We start from the raw sequence: 17306 nt of genomic DNA on the forward strand, positions 1-17306 counted from the left end.
CCGACCCAAATGGGTTTTTTTTTTGGTTATAAATAGTGCGCAGACGTCTTGCCTTTATTTGCGTTTGTATGGACGCACACACACTCACACAGAGAGGTTGTAAAAGAACGAGATTGTAATTGGAAACCAGTGATTTTGGACTGTCAGACGGCGATTGAGCTGTGGTTTGGGATTGTTGTTGTACTTGAAATGCAAAATGCATACCGTTTAACGCACTAGTTTTGGTTTTAAAACACAACAAGTCAAGTCAGAATAGAGAAACCAGCTGTTCTCAGCAGAGTAAGAGGAAGTCTGGCTTCAGGTCTTGTAACTTATTCCTCTGCCTTTTCCTTTTTTCCACATGTAATCTTTAGCTGCTGCCTGGGAAAATAGACAGATGACAAAGCAACGGACCACTGTAGACACACTGTGGCCGATTGAGACACACAAAGAATTTCCATTTAAACATGTTGCCAAAGTATTCTTGTCTACATGAATGAGACTCTATGAAGTGCAGGCGTGTACGCGGAATCTGACTGTAGAGTTTTTCCTCCAGTCATGTTGGTGATGAAGAGGTTTCAAAGCTTGTGTCTCTTTCAGGTGGTTCTGCCAGCATCACGGTACGATAATGGGGAAGCGCTTGGTGTTGCTGCTGGTGCTGCTCCTGCAGCTCGTCTGTGGCAGCGCAGGGAATCAGAGGACGGCGAGGGCTGCGGCTGCCCTGCAGTTCACCCACTCCATCTACAACGCCACGATATACGAGAACTCCGCCGCTAAGACTTACCTTGAGAGTCACACCAAGATGGGGATTTACATCAGCGACCCGGCCTGGGAAGTACGGTACAAAATCATCTCTGGGGATAACGAGAACCTATTTAAAGCGGAGGACTACTTGCTGGGGGATTTCAGTTTCCTGCGAATAAGGACCAAAGGAGGCAGCACTGCCATTCTGAACCGCGAGGTTAAAGACCACTACGTGCTGACAGTGAAAGCGACGGAAAGAGGAACCAATTTGGAGTGTCGCACTAGAATCAAAGTGCAGGTTCTTGACACCAATGATCTGAGGCCACTTTTCTCACCGACGTCTTACAGCATTTCTCTCCCAGAGAACACTGCCATACGCACCAGCGTGGCTAAAGTGACTGCGACAGACGCAGATATCGGTACAAACGGGGAATACTACTATAGTTTTAGAGAGTGGACCGACATGTTTTCAGTGCACCCAACGAGCGGCGTGGTGGCGCTGACCAGCAAGCTGGATTACTCCGAGACAAAGCTGTACGAGTTGGAAATTCTGGCGGTGGATAGAGGGATGAAACTCTATGGCAGCAGTGGCTTCAGTAGCATGGCAAAGCTGACAGTCAGGGTCGAGCCGGCCAATGAAAACGCACCGGTCATCACGGCGGTAGCCTTGGCTCACTCAGATTATGATCATGACCCCACTTATGCTATAGTGACAGTCGAGGACAATGACCAGGGACCAAACGGTGAGATAGCATCACTGTCTATTGTTGCGGGTGACCCCCTTCAGCAGTTCAAGGCTGTAAGAACCAGCCCCGGGAGCAAAGAGTACAAAATCAAAGCGGTCAAAGATGTAGACTGGGACAGCCAGCCGTTTGGCTACAACCTTACTCTCCAAGCCAAAGACAAAGGAAGCCCCCCTCAGTTTTCATCGGCTAAACTGGTACACGTCAGCTCTGCGCATTTCAAAGCGGGTCCTGCTGTCTTTGAAAAGGCAGTTTACAGAGCCAATCTCAGCGAATTTGCCCCTCTTCACACGCCTGTCATAAAAGTCACGGCCTTGCCTAAACATCCGCATCTCAAGTATGTTTTCCGGCACAAATCTGAAAAGAACAGATTTAACATCAACCCAGATACTGGGTTAATTACCACTGCTGGACCAATCAATGCACATTCCACCCCCCAATTTGACCTGGAGGTGATTACCAGTGACAAGAAATCATCAACAAAAGTGATCATTCACGTCACTGACGTCAATAACAATGCGCCCGAGTTCCAGCAAACGTCGTACAAAGCCAGTGTGGACGAAAACTCACCCGTAGGGACCAGTGTGGTTACTGTGCAAGCCACTGATTTGGACAGAGGCGAAAATGGCTATGTCACGTACACCATCACCAACCTGAACCCGCAACCCTTTGTCATTGACTACTTCTCTGGAATCATTAGTACCGCCGAGGTTCTTGATTACGAACTCATGCCGAGGATTTACAGTCTCAAAGTCAGGGCCTCAGACTGGGGGACCCCTTTTCGGAGAGAGGTCGAAGCATCGGTGACCATAACGCTAAACAATCTGAACGACAATAAGCCGTTGTTTGAGAACGTTGACTGTGAAGTCACTGTGCCACGAGATCATGGAGTAGGAGAGCAGATCACCACTGTGTCTGCCATAGACGCTGATGAACTGCAGCTGGTGAGGTACTACATTAAGGCCGGCAATGACCTTGATCTGTTTGAAATGAACCCGAACTCTGGAATGCTGTCACTGAAGCAGACTTTGAGCGAGGGAGAGGCAGCTAAAGTTTCTTTCCATAGTTTACAAATCATTGCGTCTGATGGAGAGCATGAGACTCGGCCAATGATCATGAACATCACCGTCATCACGGCGCGTAAGCCTGTTCAGTTGAAATGTGTGGAGACCGGCGTGGCTACTATGTTGGCTGAGAAGCTGCTTCAGGGCGGCAAAGTCCACACGCAGACTGAGGCCGATGATAACTTCATGGACGTTCACTCTGTCAACAGGTACTCGCCGCAGTTTTCCGAGTCTTTTCCCAGTGTAATTCAAGTTAAGGAGGACCTTCCTGTCGGGGCCCGGGTTGCTCATCTGAGCGCCACAGATGCTGACAGTGGCTTCAATGGGAAACTTGTGTATGTTATTTCAGGAGGAGACACAGAAAGCCGCTTTGTCGTAGACATGGAAACTGGGTGGCTCCTGGTCTATTCTCCTCTCGACAGAGAAATAACAGATCACTACACGCTTAATGTGACTGTCTACGATCTCGGAATTCCACAAAAGTCCTTGTCACGGCTCTTGGATGTTAAGATATTAGACGCAAATGACAACAGTCCTCACTTTTTACAGGACTCTTACTCTGTTGAGATCAGCGAGAATACTCCCATTGGTACGGAAATCGTTCAGGTGGACGCGACTGACAAAGATCGGGGAGAGAACGGGGTTGTGAGGTATTCAGTTCTGGGCGGCACTGACCACTTTGCCATCAATGAGGAGACCGGTGTGGTGACAGTGACGAAGCCACTGGACCGTGAGCTTCATCCTTATTACATCTTAAAGATCGCAGCACGTGATCAGGCGGTTGATGAACCGCAGTTGGTGTCCACCGTTCCACTTAAGATCACCTTAGAAGATGTTAATGACAACCCGCCTAAATTTGTGCCCCCAAATTACCGCGTCAAGGTGAGAGAGGATCTTCCCATCGGTACTGTAATTATGTGGCTGGAGGCGCATGACCCCGACGTCGGCGCCTCGAGCCAGGTGCGATACAGTCTCACAGATAACGGAGACGGTCACTTTGAAGTGGACAAACTGAGCGGTGCCGTGCGGATCGTTCAGAACCTTGATTACGAGACCAAGCAGGTGTACAATCTCACGGCGAAAGCCAAGGACAAAGGAAAACCCATGTCCTTGTCCTCCACCTGTTTCATTGAGGTGGAAGTGGTGGACGTGAATGAAAACCTTTACAGACCCTTCTTCAGATCGTTTGTGGAAAGAGGATTTATAAAAGAGGATGTGCTTATCGGAACTTCCGTCATGACAATAACAGCGGAGGATGAAGACAATGGACGAGACGGGGAGATTCGGTACTCGATCCGAGATGGCTCTGGACTGGGAATCTTTTCTATCGATGAGGAAACAGGTGAGTTACCAAAGTTTTCTTCTGTCAAGCTTGGTTCTGAGTATTTGTGTTTTGGGGTTGCTGGGACTGAACAGCGGGTAAGACAGTTAACACCTGAACATTTTGACTATTTTCTATAGACTTGTTATTGTGGTAAAAGGTTTCAAAAATCTTTGGAAGTAATATTTCAATGAGCTTATCCCCTGCTGTCCAAAAGGTAGCCTCTTCTGACCCCCTTAACCTACTTTGGCCCCTTTAATTTCCGTGACTAGCCTCCCTTTCATTTCATTGTGACGCTGGTGAGTCAGTGTTACTAGTGCTACTTTTTCTTGCACTTTGACTTGTGTGGCCTTTTTTTTAATTGGGTCTTAAATGATACTCTTCTGTCTGTCCACATTATTGTTGTCTGTCGCAGTGTCTTTCATGTGCTGTTCTTCACAGTCAAACATTTAGGAAAAGCTCAATGCATTTTAGCTTTCATGATGCTGATGTTTGTCATTGGACACTGTACTTTTCTATATAAACAATATAGCACCATTTTTCGTGCTACCTTGTAGTTATGAATACTAGTTTGTAATAGTCTTCAGAAAGATTCTACGGATGGCAGATATTTTTGAGCGTAAATTAGACTTTCACAGCTGCCCTGAATGATTTTAGCAGCTGACTCAAATTAGCCCAAAATAAGCAGTCTGGAATTCCAAGAGTTCCGACCCCAAACCTTGTAATCACCTGACTTGGCTGTCGTGAATCGGAATGCTGCTCTCCTTTAAAACAAAAGTCCTGGGAGGCTGAATGTTTCGCTTTTGTCTAACATCTAATTTAGCAATAAGCTGTATGAGAGCAAAACAGACATGATATTTATTTCTCACTAATACGCTGTGATTTATGTTGGTTTATCAAGTTGTGAATTATGTATGCTCAACAGGAACTTGGTAAACGTCACTGCATGTGAAGTTGCGCTTTAATGAGCAGCCCTTCCTCCGGGGCAGCATGCGATGTGCTTTTGATTGTGGATGGTGCTAACAGGATTATATTGAACTCCAACAGGAAGCGGCTTGTGTGTACAAAAACGGCGCTTGTGACCGGTTTTCCCAACGTGTCCCCCGGTTTGCTTCCACAAGGACAGCAGCTAGGAATTAGTGGGCTCGATAAAAACGGCTAGCGACCGGCATCAATGTTTAACTCATAATCCTTTGTGGGGTCAAGATCCATTGAGTCTCGTCTGATCTTCCACTTAATCCTTAAGGCCCATATTAAGTGATTATCAGGAGGTGCAATGATAGGATTGTGTGGGGCTGGTCCTGTTATCATGGATTACATCTGAGGTCAGCAGACAACTAAATACAGCCAAGGTGCTGTTGCCCCTCCTAGGATTTCACTAGATGAAGGGTGTGGTTTTGTTAGGCTCCTGATATATTCACAATATTATGCCTTTTGAGAGGAAACTCTTTAAGTGTGGGTGTGCACTGGCTGCTGCAGCTGCATGTTGGGAAACGTTTCCAGAATGTTTTAACATCAGTCGTAATTACATTTAACAACAGCGGCGTGGCTCATTTAAAGAAAAAAAAATCTATCTTAAATGATAGTGTGTGCACTGGTAGTGGAAAAGTCTTTAAGTTATTTGTGAGGTTTTACATTAGAAATGCGTTTCACACAAGATGTCTTATACTTGAATGAGTATAAACTGGGAACAAATTAGTTCAAAACTGTGTTGCAACCTAAGTCACAGTAAGCTATAAGCAAAGACAGCGAACTCAAAAATAATAATATTCGGGCAGGAAATGAGCTTGGTCCCTTATAGTGTGACAATGCGTATGGGTGAATATTTGGACTGTTGTTGTGATCCTGTTGCCTCCAACAATATTTGATGCGTAGTACCTTTCCAAGGTTTTTAGCTAGCAGGGCGTTTGGGTGTCCTGGGGGCACTTTGTGCTGGAAATGAAGGACCCTACTTTTAGACAAGACACCTTCAGTTTTCCTTCTCTGTTTTCCAGACGCGAGCAGGCGTGTCCCCGCCTCCATGTTCTTTTGCTGATCAAATCTTGCCTCATATCGGGGCTGAGCACTGCCTTAAAAACCCTAGCTGAAATCCTGAGTCACAGTAATCTGTTCTTTCACTCTGATGTTGTTCCGAATACAGGAATTTGGAGTGCTTTTTTTCATTCAAGAAGTTTAATAAGTTATTATTGAGTCCTTAAATGAAAAGAAACACTCAAAGTTTGGGTAATTTTGGTCCTGTTTTAATGCAAATTTAGCAATTCTTTGAAGGATTTATCTGAGGATTGAAGCAACAGCAAAAAAAAATGCATAGATCCGGTTTGGAAGTACTTTTTTCACGTGGCCCAAATACTCAGTCATAAAGAATTGAGTTGAGGAATCCACCTACATGCGTGAAAATTTACTAAGTTCTCAGTGATTTCTGAGTTAAGCCCATCTCTGCATCCATTTTAAGAAAACATGCTGGCGATGCCTGGTCCTTCTGGATTTCCATTTGAGTCGGAAGAATTCGACACTTCCTCTCTGTTTTTTACTTTATACTTTCTGTCAAGGTTTTTCTTTATCTGAATATTTCCTTGGAGCTCGCTGTCTTTCCCATTCTCCCTCCTCTACTTCATATTTAACCAACCAAAAGCCTTCATTGTTTTATTTTTTTGGCTGTTGGATAATTGAGGGCTGATGGACTGAAAATGCGCACACAACTGTACCGGTTCAGACAGGCAGCGCTCAGCAGTCATCAGTCAATCACCTTAGACATCATTGTCAGGAAATGTTTTCACCGTCAGTGAGTAACAGTCTGGTTATTTGTACAGTCTCCTGTGACTGAGGCAGCAAAAGTACATCAAACTATTTGCCCTTATACAAGGAGGCATTTTTAGTTTTATCATGAAAATTGGATCGTCCAAGTATCTTGACCCACAAGTCTGGGGACAAAGCCACCTTGAATTGTATTCCGCCAAACTAGCTCTTGCTAACCCCTAACCCAACCCTTTTCCCTGACAATACGTGGTCATGTGCTGTTTCTGAGTTCAACATAGCTATACCACTATTCCTTTCGCTGGAAATGCTGCTGTGGAATATAGAAGTGATATAGTAATGTGAACCTGACCTGAAAGGCACAACAATAGTGTGATAGAAAACTTAGTTTTTGACTGTAGCATAGAATGGATTATTAATAATACTCGAGAGTGAGAGCTACTTCTGGTGTGGAAACACTGAGGGCACATCACTCCTGTCCCTAGCAAGATAAAAAGGGAACTGCTAAGTGGCACATGAGTCCGAATGCTTGAGTGCCGTTACTGTGGAGACTCCATACGGAATGTGCAGCAGGACAAAGTTTATTGTAGGTTGCTTTATGAAAAACACACTTCTTCTTGATGAACGTACGGATAATGTGCGTGCTCGTCTCAGTCCATTTAACCTTCATAAAGAAAGCTAGCAAACTGTTTACCACTGGGTGTATTAGTTTCCGTTTAGTTATTTGTTGAGCCTGATTGTTGACTTGAACTTTCTGTTTAATCATGTAGCCACGAAACAGAAACTCCTCTCTAAAGGGCGGAGTGTCATTAAATTGTACAAACAACCGTGAAAAATGTGCATCTGCCCCACAGACGTGTTAGCGCACTCTCACCATGCTAGATTGTTCGGCCTATGAGAAATACTGACACACATTCGGCCTTTTATTCAATGGACTTTTTCAGGCATTTATAGCCAATTTCATGCTGTCTGATGCTCGACAACTGACAGCGCTAACCACAAATACCCTCAAGGACAGTGAAGTGGGGCTACATTCAAAATGTAATCTGCTGTGTGAACCCCAGGCAAACATTTATGTGAGTTATTTTTCACCACACACTTCTTTGTTTAAGCAGTTTACCATTGGCATTTATTGCTAATCTAAACACTCACTGCAAAAATAATTACAGTACAGGAGTGGAATTGACAAGGAAGCCTCAGAAGTAGTACTTTTGGCAGTGCATTTTGCTGCTTGGACTCCATTTATGTTCTGCCTGAAGTGACGCAGTGGTAATCAATGGGAATGGCTGACAAGCTTGCTGAGCTGTAATTGTTTGTCCACTCTCCAGGTTATGACAAGAACTGCCACTGTGACAGTTGCAGTTCATTGTGAGACGGCTGGGTGTTGGTGCTAGTAATTACAGTTTGTCATGTCATCATAGCAGCATGTGACCAATCACGGTGTGACGGCCTGATGCTGACAAAAGCATATAATTCAATAAAACACACACAGACAGAGGTCAAACATGTAAATACAACCCCCATTAACATCTTGGCGCTCTTCCAGTGGACGCAGGGTTTCCGGCTGAAATGAGCACCATGTGATCAAGCATATTCAAACATCGAAAGAAGTGGAAAACGCATAACATGGACATGATGATGGCGGTTTGCGTTATGTTTTTCACGGGAAGATTCTGGAAGAAATATCATAATAACTAAATAAACAACAATATGCCTGCTGCACGTGGAACTAAAGGTCGTATGAATAGACCAACCGGGTGTGGACGACTTGCTCATGATTTAAAAAATTGGTTTTTTTTTTGGTCGCCAATTCAATAAATGTCAAAACTCGACTGGCTTCTTTCCATTCTGGTCAGGCTTTGAACTTTTTTTTTTTCAATAAATATGACTTGCGAGATGTGAAGCGAAATGTGATGGAAGTTGCCGATTGCTTGTTTAGATATCACATCTGAGGAGTACGGTGTAGGAGAAATAGGGCATCCTCAAGGCGCCCTGTCTAAAAGTAGGGCGTCTTCAATACAAGGCGTCCACGGGACACTCAGATGCCCTGTTAGCCAAAAGTATGGGGATGATAATTTAGATCACCAAAGTACAAAGTTGGACTTTAATTTAAGATCCCAACAACAACCGTTAGAAATGCTTCAGAGATAATCTGAATATGTATCATCACGCTAAAGTGATCTGTGAAAATAGGTCAGTTTTCTACAAAACAAGGTGACATCTGCGACTCCAACATTGCTTTGACAAGATAAAGGTTACTGTGCTACAGTTTTCCTCTGTGCTTTTACTGGATTTTCCTTTTGAATTATGTGTCTGCAAAAAGTTCACACATCCATCAGAATGAGGTCACCGTAAGTTGCCAGGTAACAGGACGCTTCTTTGGGGCTTTTTCTTGTTGTATTAGGCTCTTAAATGTGCGAGAGGAATGTGAAGCATTTTGCCAAGCAGTGGAAAAGAGTAGGGGGTAGAAGGTCTGTGCTGGCCAGTGAGATCGAGTCCTGGGAAGGCTGAGGAATGTGGGGTAGGGGGGTGGGATTAGCAGGGGCAGTTCAAAAAGCTAGACTGTTCAAACTTTTCAACTTAATGAAGATACACGGCTCCACACTGACTTCATATTTTTTGAGGTTCCAGATCTTGACGCTTTTAAAACAAGGTTTTAATCGAGGCAGAACAGTAAAACTAAATCCCATATGTGTGTTAAGTTTGAATCAGATGAGACACTGAACATTACCAGGTCACAGTTCATAACCGGCCTACTGCGTGGAGACATTTGCTGTGCCACTGAGCTCAGGTGACTTTACAGAACAAAGCCTGCGTGAATAGAAAAGAGCACCAGAGGAAAGGAAATCTGGCACATGCTCTTGCACGGCCTGTTCTCCTTTTCTTGCTGCCTAAAGGCACGTTTTTCTTACCTCCGCACTGGGTAGCTTAGGTACATGTTCTGGGCGTGGCCACTGAATTCCTCAGATTCATCTTTCATGTGCTTTGTTTGGGGACAATGTATCCCAAAGGCAATGGTAGATAACTTCTCTCATTCTTTGCACATTTTATCTCGGCTGTTTGGTGACTCAAGATGGGCGCCTTTATTTCACCTCAGTACAACACTGAATGGCTTTAATCACAGCGGCAAGGTTGTCCTTAATTCTTCTTTTTGTTTGGAATTCGTTGTACATTAACAAATGGAGTGGCTGGAATATGACAGGAAAAGGTTAATAAACACATATCCTGACCCTGAATGATAAACCAATTAAGTATTGACTCAACACGTGAGAGGTAGTGACGCACACACCACTCATGGAGCTTGTTGAACTGGTTGCGTTACACACAAGGACTTTTTTTTTTCATCCATCAAAGACATTGTGGCTCTCATGGGGGTCCAGTAAGTTTTTATGGAATAAAAAGTTAGCTTGATCAGAGTCGGCAAGTGTGGGCGCGGCAAAGTTAGTCACTTTAATTTGGCTTTTATCTTTGCTCTACACAATGACTCTATAAAACATTATGACCAGCCTTTGTCTTATCGACATGTGACTACCGATAAAACACCCACCACACCTATCTTTTCTTTATAAACACAAACTTGGCCCAGTGCACCTCCTTCACTTGGATCTTATTCTCGTGTTTCCTTCGCTACTAAAGCCATTGCTCTTTACGCTCGTGGATGTTTTATTTATCTCTCAACATTTAAAATTCTCATTGGGTCTTCTCCAAAAGTAGAAATCCCAATTAACTCCCGTCAGTTTCCAGGTTGTGTTTAACAATGAATTAATCAGAACTGCAGTGTTTAGTGTCTGCATTATTTAAATAGAGAAGGGCAACCGTGTTTCTTATTTTTTCACTTTCAAAATTAATGTCTAAAAAACCTACCTTGAATGGTTTAATAGTTCTGTTGCATCGTTGGGAGAATGATGGGACAAAGTCTCACACATTGTTGAGTGTTTGAGAGTTGATCTTATTAAAGGTACATTCAACACTGGTGGAGGAAATTTTGGTGTGAGAATGTTGCACTGAAAGCGTGTGTCACGCAAATGTGTTGTTGCAGTGCTGACTGCCGCTGGACTCGCCAGATTAGTGGGAATAGTGGGTTGTTTATTGTTGTTCTCTTGATGTGTCGTGTCCACAATGGTGACAGTTACATGATGATAGTGAGAGGTGAGACGGAACTGTGAGGAATGCTGTCTGACCAATGTCTCATATGTGCTGCACAGTGCCCCTCCTGTCAAAACACAAAATTCCTTGCAACAACTGAAAAATGATTTTTGGTGGTCTGATTCTGGTTTTTGCATCTGAATTTTGTTTTTCTCTACATTGAAAATGCTGTACAATCAGGTCACCATAAGTTAGCAGGTAAAGGTGACATATATTTGGGACTTTTTGTTTAGTTTTAAAAATGCTCTTAAATTTCCAGCATATTGTTGATCAACTCTGCCAAGTTTGCTGACCTGAGAAGAAACTTCATTTACTCAGGCCACACTTGTTATCTGTAAAACTATATTTGTAAGAACCTTGAAGAGACCCTATTCTAGTAAAATACAAAAGTAAAGCTACTCTGCCACGACAGTGTTTATATGATTAACACCAAGGAGTTTGCCACAGACATTGTCGAGATTTTCACAGAAACTTTTTTATCGCCCACGGCAAGAGGTTGTGCTGCTCTCAGTTTCCATCCTTCACCGATGGTTCAAGTTACAGAGTGTGAACAAAGAAAGTGTCAGGAAAACTAGAGACTGTGTAAAGTATATGAGGGGATGTTGTCAGTTTCTGTATAATCAATGTTGGCGCCCAGGGAGATGTCTTTTGAAATCATAAGCAAATGTAGCATGTGAGACACACTGGAAAACAGAATCACATGTACTGTATACAAAGCGTATTTGGCCCTGATGATTTCACTACGGCGTATTAGTTGGTGTGATTTATACTTGCACACAAAGTGATTGGAAAAGATAAAGTAAAGGACAGGTCTGTAGCCATGATCGTTCCAAGCAATAACTTGTTCATAAAGGAACAATATCATGCATTTCCTTCCTGCAAACATTGTCGTTTGCTCAACCCCTGTATGTACTTGAACACGGACACGTTTTCAAACAAATGGCTGTGGAAACATACACACACAACCCTTTCCCGTGGCCCGACGACCACCTGGAAAGAGCTTGTAAGTGGTTTCAGTGGATAACTGCTGTCTGTTGCTGCCATTTAAACTCGGCTTCATACACCCCAGTCACGCATGATGTTGCTCCAATATAGCAATGATTTTATTGTTTTTTTGTTTTTTTTTGTCTTAGCCATAACCGCATTCAAGACCACTGTCTTTAACCCTGTGTTGTCTTCGACTTCTACCCCTCCCCCGGCTCTTTTATTTAACCATTGTCCACCTCTTACAAGCCATGACCATCTAAAAAGCTTTTTTTGTTTGTTCAGCTGAGGACAACAGCCCCCACTGCAGTAAAGAAGCTTCTCTGCCAGTAAATGTAAACAGGACAGAGCTGACTGATTGCTGTTAATATAACACCTTCACTCATGGTGCCTTCAAAAAAGCTCAAGGCCTCCCACAAACGTGTCGCGTTCACTCATCAGATAGCAATGGATTAGCAGTTAGGACCGAGAATGACTCACGAAAACTCTTTGCATGCCCATTGTTCCACTTTCATTACGACAAGGCAGCGATGTATTGGTTACACACAAGTAACTCATTACTCTCACCACAGTGCTTATTCAAACAAACAATTGTAGGAGACCGATGTTTTTTATGTATTTCCTTGTAATAAAAAATAATTACTTGAGTGGATTGGCTTTAAATAGCCATTTTACAATCATAAGGGCTGTTTGTTTCTCCAGGCACCAGTAGAAGCATGACCTCTTCAAATTAAGATTGTCAGTTGTGACACAGTAATTAAGTTGGAAATACAATCATGATGTTTGTAGTCAAAATCGAACAGTTTAATCATATGAACACAGCCACATGTTTGTTTACATTGTTGTAAATAGATTTTTTTAAATGTATGTTTCTTGCAGAAAATATTTGCTCAAATTTTGCTCAGGAATGTGTCCTTTAATGTCTCTGTACTTCGTGTGACTCAAGTTTCCATCGAAAATTAAACTATTAAAGATGAGGTGAAGGCACTTGTCAAAGCATTGTTTTGTCAGAATTATGACGTCAGGGCTAGTAAACCTGTCGGATGCTATTTTAATAGTTGTTTGTTGTCGACTAGTCCTTGCAAACCCTGGAGTATAGCTTGAATAATCCATCATTACTATGAAATATTCTATGGATATTTCAACTGCTGTTATGTTATGGAAGGCTTTATTTATTTTGTAAACCAATAAACATCACTTCAATTGGTCTACACAACATCTTAATTAAGATGTTATGTAATTATGTTGCTTTCGCTTTACAATATTCAAGACACCGTGGTTAAAGTGCTCTGTTCCTGATGTGATTCCGTTTTGAGTTGTGGATGTGGAGGGTTCAAAGCTTTAGAAATTCTGAGTACTTATTCCTAGTAGCCTTTCAAAGCCAAAGAACTTTCACAGATGTGGTTCCTGTTCCAGAAAACAAAGCTTATTCTGTTAAATGCTTTTTTAACATAAATAATTATGTTGTATTTCTTGTCTTTTAGGTGTAATTCGTACCCAAGAACTGCTGGATCATGAAACCACGCCTCACTATTGGCTAACAGTCTATGCCATGGATCGTGGCGTGGTGCCACTCTCTGCCTTTGTGGAGGTCTTCATCGAGGTGCAGGACGTCAACGACAACGCACCCCAAGCATCCGAGCCCGTCTACTATCCATCCGTCATGGAGAACTCTCCAAAAGACGTGTCCATCATCCAGATTGAAGCAGTGGATCCTGATGCGAGGGCCAGCGATAAACTCACTTACAAAATCTCCAGCGGCAATCCCCAGGGATTCTTCGCCATTAACGCCAGGACAGGTAAGATTGCAGTTAATGGGATGGCTGTTGTTGTCGCCATAAATAACATGCTTGGAAGTTGAAGTTAATGGGGACGACTACACTCATGCTTCACAGTGATGTTGCGCAAAGTAGTCTGCATGGCGCATCTGAAACATCAAAAGGCGCTTGTTCTTTTTATGGATGCGACCAGAATTCCTGATCACGTCACAGAGCATAAGCTGAGACAAGAATAATTCATTCATGTCAGGAGCCCACAGTGCTTTACCAAAACACATAAAACTGACAATAAAATGAGCACTTTCAGGCTGAGACACTTGTAAAAAGCCAAAGCCAGCGGCGTTTTCAAATGCGAGACAAAAGGATTATCTTGTCGACAGGTGTCACATCACAGTGTTAACTTGTTTGTTTGGGACCTACACACATGTGAAACATTGTGTGTATTTTAACTCCTGATATTTCGGGAGATGAGTACAAGTAGAGCAAGGTGGTTCTTAAAGATGAGTTATTTTGTTTTGTTGAAAAAACACGAATCCTTGTGAACATTTTAAGCTAACACAGGAGTAGGTTGAACCCGCAGGGTTTTTCTTTCACTCTAAAATGCATTTTCATGTGGCTGCGAGGAAGTAGTGTGATGATTAATATTTCATTGGCTCTTATAAACTTGCTAGAGCAGGCTGTGTGGAGAGGTGTGCCAAGGAAAATGTGTAAAAGGTGCTAAGTGATGTCTCATGGTTTCACTGTGCTTTGTGCTTTCGACTCTTCTGCGATACACATTTGTTATTAGTTTGGATAAAAAAAAAAGTCAAGGAAAACAAACACAAAGATGAGATCTTCTCCTCCTGCTAGTCCTGGACTGTGGTCTGCGAGTGCCCGGAATGCAAATGCTCATTAAACGGAAATGAGGAATGGCTTGTGAAGCAGTTGCTCCAGTTTGCCTGGGTGACGTGTGTGGTCTTTCCTCCCAAGGTATTCATGTCAACAAACTGGAATTATTTTAGTGAGAAATAGCAATTGGAATTTTCTGACCAAATAAGGTTCCGTCATGTGGCGTGCCTCACAAACAAGGCCCACGGCAGGGCTGGGTACTCCACCAGAGACTGTCTTGTTTAAAAATAGTACTCACTGGAGGGGAAACCTCTTGACATGGAGGTAACTAAGGTTTGAGCTAAATATGTAAGTGTATAGCCACACGTATAGGAAGCTACAATGAACTTTTGAGTTGGTCAGTCATTAATATTTATCGAAAATTCATGCTTCGGCAAACAAAAGTGTTGGATTCTTTGTCACTAATGTGCAAATGAATTGCTTCTTATTTGTTTGTTTATCTCCCACATTTAAAACAAATTTAGGCCTGGACACACAGGAACACGTGTGTGAAACAAATAATAAAATTAATGGAAAAACAAGTTTATATGCTTTTGTTTTGCATTGAATCCCACAAGGTTCTATTATCTTCTCTGAAATGGCCCAACAAGGTCCAATTTGGCTGAACTGAGCGGCTAGTTTTTAAGGTTTCTTAGAAAAACAATTGGAAAAAAAAGGCAAATCAAAACAACAGAACTCTCTACGGATTTCTCCACTAATAGAAAGTTTGAAAAGATTGAATAAACAATGCTATAATTGCTCAAATATTGAGTAAATGTTTTGCACAGGAATGAACATGTTGCTGTATTTCATGGGATAGGAAACCTTCACTAGTTGATATGTGTCACAATATTGATAGAAAATGGAATCTTATGTACTGGAACATAATGTACTCATCCTGACCGCAGGAGAGTAATCACTTTGTTTGAGTTGTTTTCCTGATCTAATATCATCACTGCTTTCAGCCAGATGTGGCCCAGAAACAAACCCTGAATAGACCGGGCAGCGCCAGGCCTCAAGTATTTTTTTTCTATCTCAAGATTCTTTTAAACTTGACAGCTCTTGAAAATAACCTCGGCACAGGTGAAACATTTTAAAATGCATTTGGCTTCCGGTATCAAGTTCCAGCGTCTCTGCTTTAGCTGATGCAGATATTTATGATAATGAAGTTCACTGAATTTCATTTATTGGAATAGAGTTGGTGCTGAAGCCCTTTAAAGCCTCGGGTGAAATCCCGCACTGAGGAAACAGCACGAGAGGCATTCATGTATGTGAAACCCCTTTTAAACTTTTATCAGTGATCCACTACAACCCCGTGTGTCACAAAGAGCTGTGCGAAAAAGGCCATTCAATCCTTGCACTTTGTTCGGCTCTAAAAGTGGAGCGAGGTGGTTTTATGAAAAATGTGTAAACACTGGAGAGGGGAAGAGAATATGCTGCTTAAAGAGACAAGAAAGAGGATGATTAATGCGCAACAAATGGATTGTGACTGTTGACGCAACAATTAACTGCTGTCTCTGTAATTCATTGTGTATCTTGAAAAGGCAGAGCGAAATTACCGTCACCACAAGCTAATTTGATGTGTATTTTCCAAATCAAAATGTAATATTACTACAATTAGTGTAAAGGTATGCGCTTATATGAGTCATCTGAATTTCCTTTATGATATTGTTCAATAACTACAGTAGTTATAAAGCATCCGACCAGTAATTCCTAAAATTAAATGATAGTGATTTCCACTATTACACTGGTTTTAAATCCTCTTTTCAGCTACAAATAATGTGATCTACTTGTGGAAGCTAACCATAAAATGACTCTTTAATGTTCCTGTACCATCTATACCAGTTGTTTACCTTAATAGCTTTCTTGATTTCAACCTAATGAAATAAGACTTTACAGCTATTGTCTTAAAAGCAATGCACGTTACAGCACTTGTGCTGTCCTACTTTGCGCAGATCCCCGTATGTAATCCTCTCCGCATATTACGGGTTTTGGAAAATGTTTAAATTTACTTCACCCAAGTCTGTGAAATTACATACTCCAAAATTGCAATGGAAGCGCAGGCCCTGTCTTGGCAGCGCTACAAAGCTTCATAAAGCAGCCGGGAAAAGGCCTGTGTTTTTGTGTGGCTTTTCCAACCCTGCGTTCCGAACACACTAACTAGCTGCCTATCATCAACTTTGGCCTTGTGGTGCGTTGAAGGAGACCGTTCGTGGCCCAAACACACAGATTGGCCTTGCCTGACACGTTGGGTGGGGAAGAGGTTGTGCCTTTCTCATATATGGACGTAGATTGGTGCAGTAAAAGCCAGCTGGTTCATTTATGCTCACTAAACCTTTTGGTCTGGCTGTTCTCTGACCATACCTCCACTGCTGGGTGGTCCATCTGTCCATACTGAGCGGAATATACGGAGAGCAGTGTCATGCACCCGTTAAAACCAGTGAATTATTTCAAGAGAAATCTTACATCTTACCTCTTTGGACAAGTTTGCTTTGATGCTTAAAACATGATTTTTTTTTGCACTGAATCAATATCAATGCTACCTGAAACACTGACCCATTTCGAAGCCAAAGCACCTAAGTGGTTTGTTGGTTCCAAGTTCAGTTAGTAACTTTTGCTCAGGTTGTCGCAGTAGTATTTATCACGTGCTTCTTTGAAACACTGTCACTGAACTTTGGTTTCGACTGAACTTTGAACGCCCAAGAGTGCGAGCTGTAGCTACACACCCATGCACATTTGCAATGAGAATAGCTTATGTTGACTAGTATAACAGTGTAAATACAGAAAACCTCATCATGTTTTTCCGAATAGAAAATGTCACATTGACACAAAATAAGAGTGTAGAAAAGATGACAGTAAGAATAAGAAAAGTTGACAACCCAAGCCTATTAATAATTACAACAGGAAGTTATTAATGAACATGATT

The 17306-nt window shown here is 42.3% G+C and overlaps 1 protein-coding gene across 11 annotated transcripts in view; it reads left to right on the top strand.

Annotated features, from left to right (window-relative positions):
* fat1a (FAT atypical cadherin 1a) overlaps nt 1-17306 on the top strand; it is a 63449-nt gene that overhangs the window by 731 nt on the left and 45412 nt on the right. For all 11 annotated transcript variants that reach the window (XR_008414003.1, XR_008414002.1, XR_008414004.1 and 8 more), the window contains exons 2-3: nt 580-3872; nt 13220-13534. Coding sequence is in view for 8 of the 11 variants with exons in the window: in XM_053858114.1 (XP_053714089.1) it covers nt 608-3872; nt 13220-13534 (3580 nt within the window). In the remaining 3 variants the exon portion in view is untranslated. The remainder of the gene's footprint in view (nt 1-579; nt 3873-13219; nt 13535-17306) is intronic.

The sequence above is a fragment of the Synchiropus splendidus genome, chromosome 2 (genome assembly GCF_027744825.2).
Source record: "Synchiropus splendidus isolate RoL2022-P1 chromosome 2, RoL_Sspl_1.0, whole genome shotgun sequence".
Classification (NCBI taxonomy): Eukaryota; Metazoa; Chordata; class Actinopteri; order Syngnathiformes; family Callionymidae; genus Synchiropus; species Synchiropus splendidus.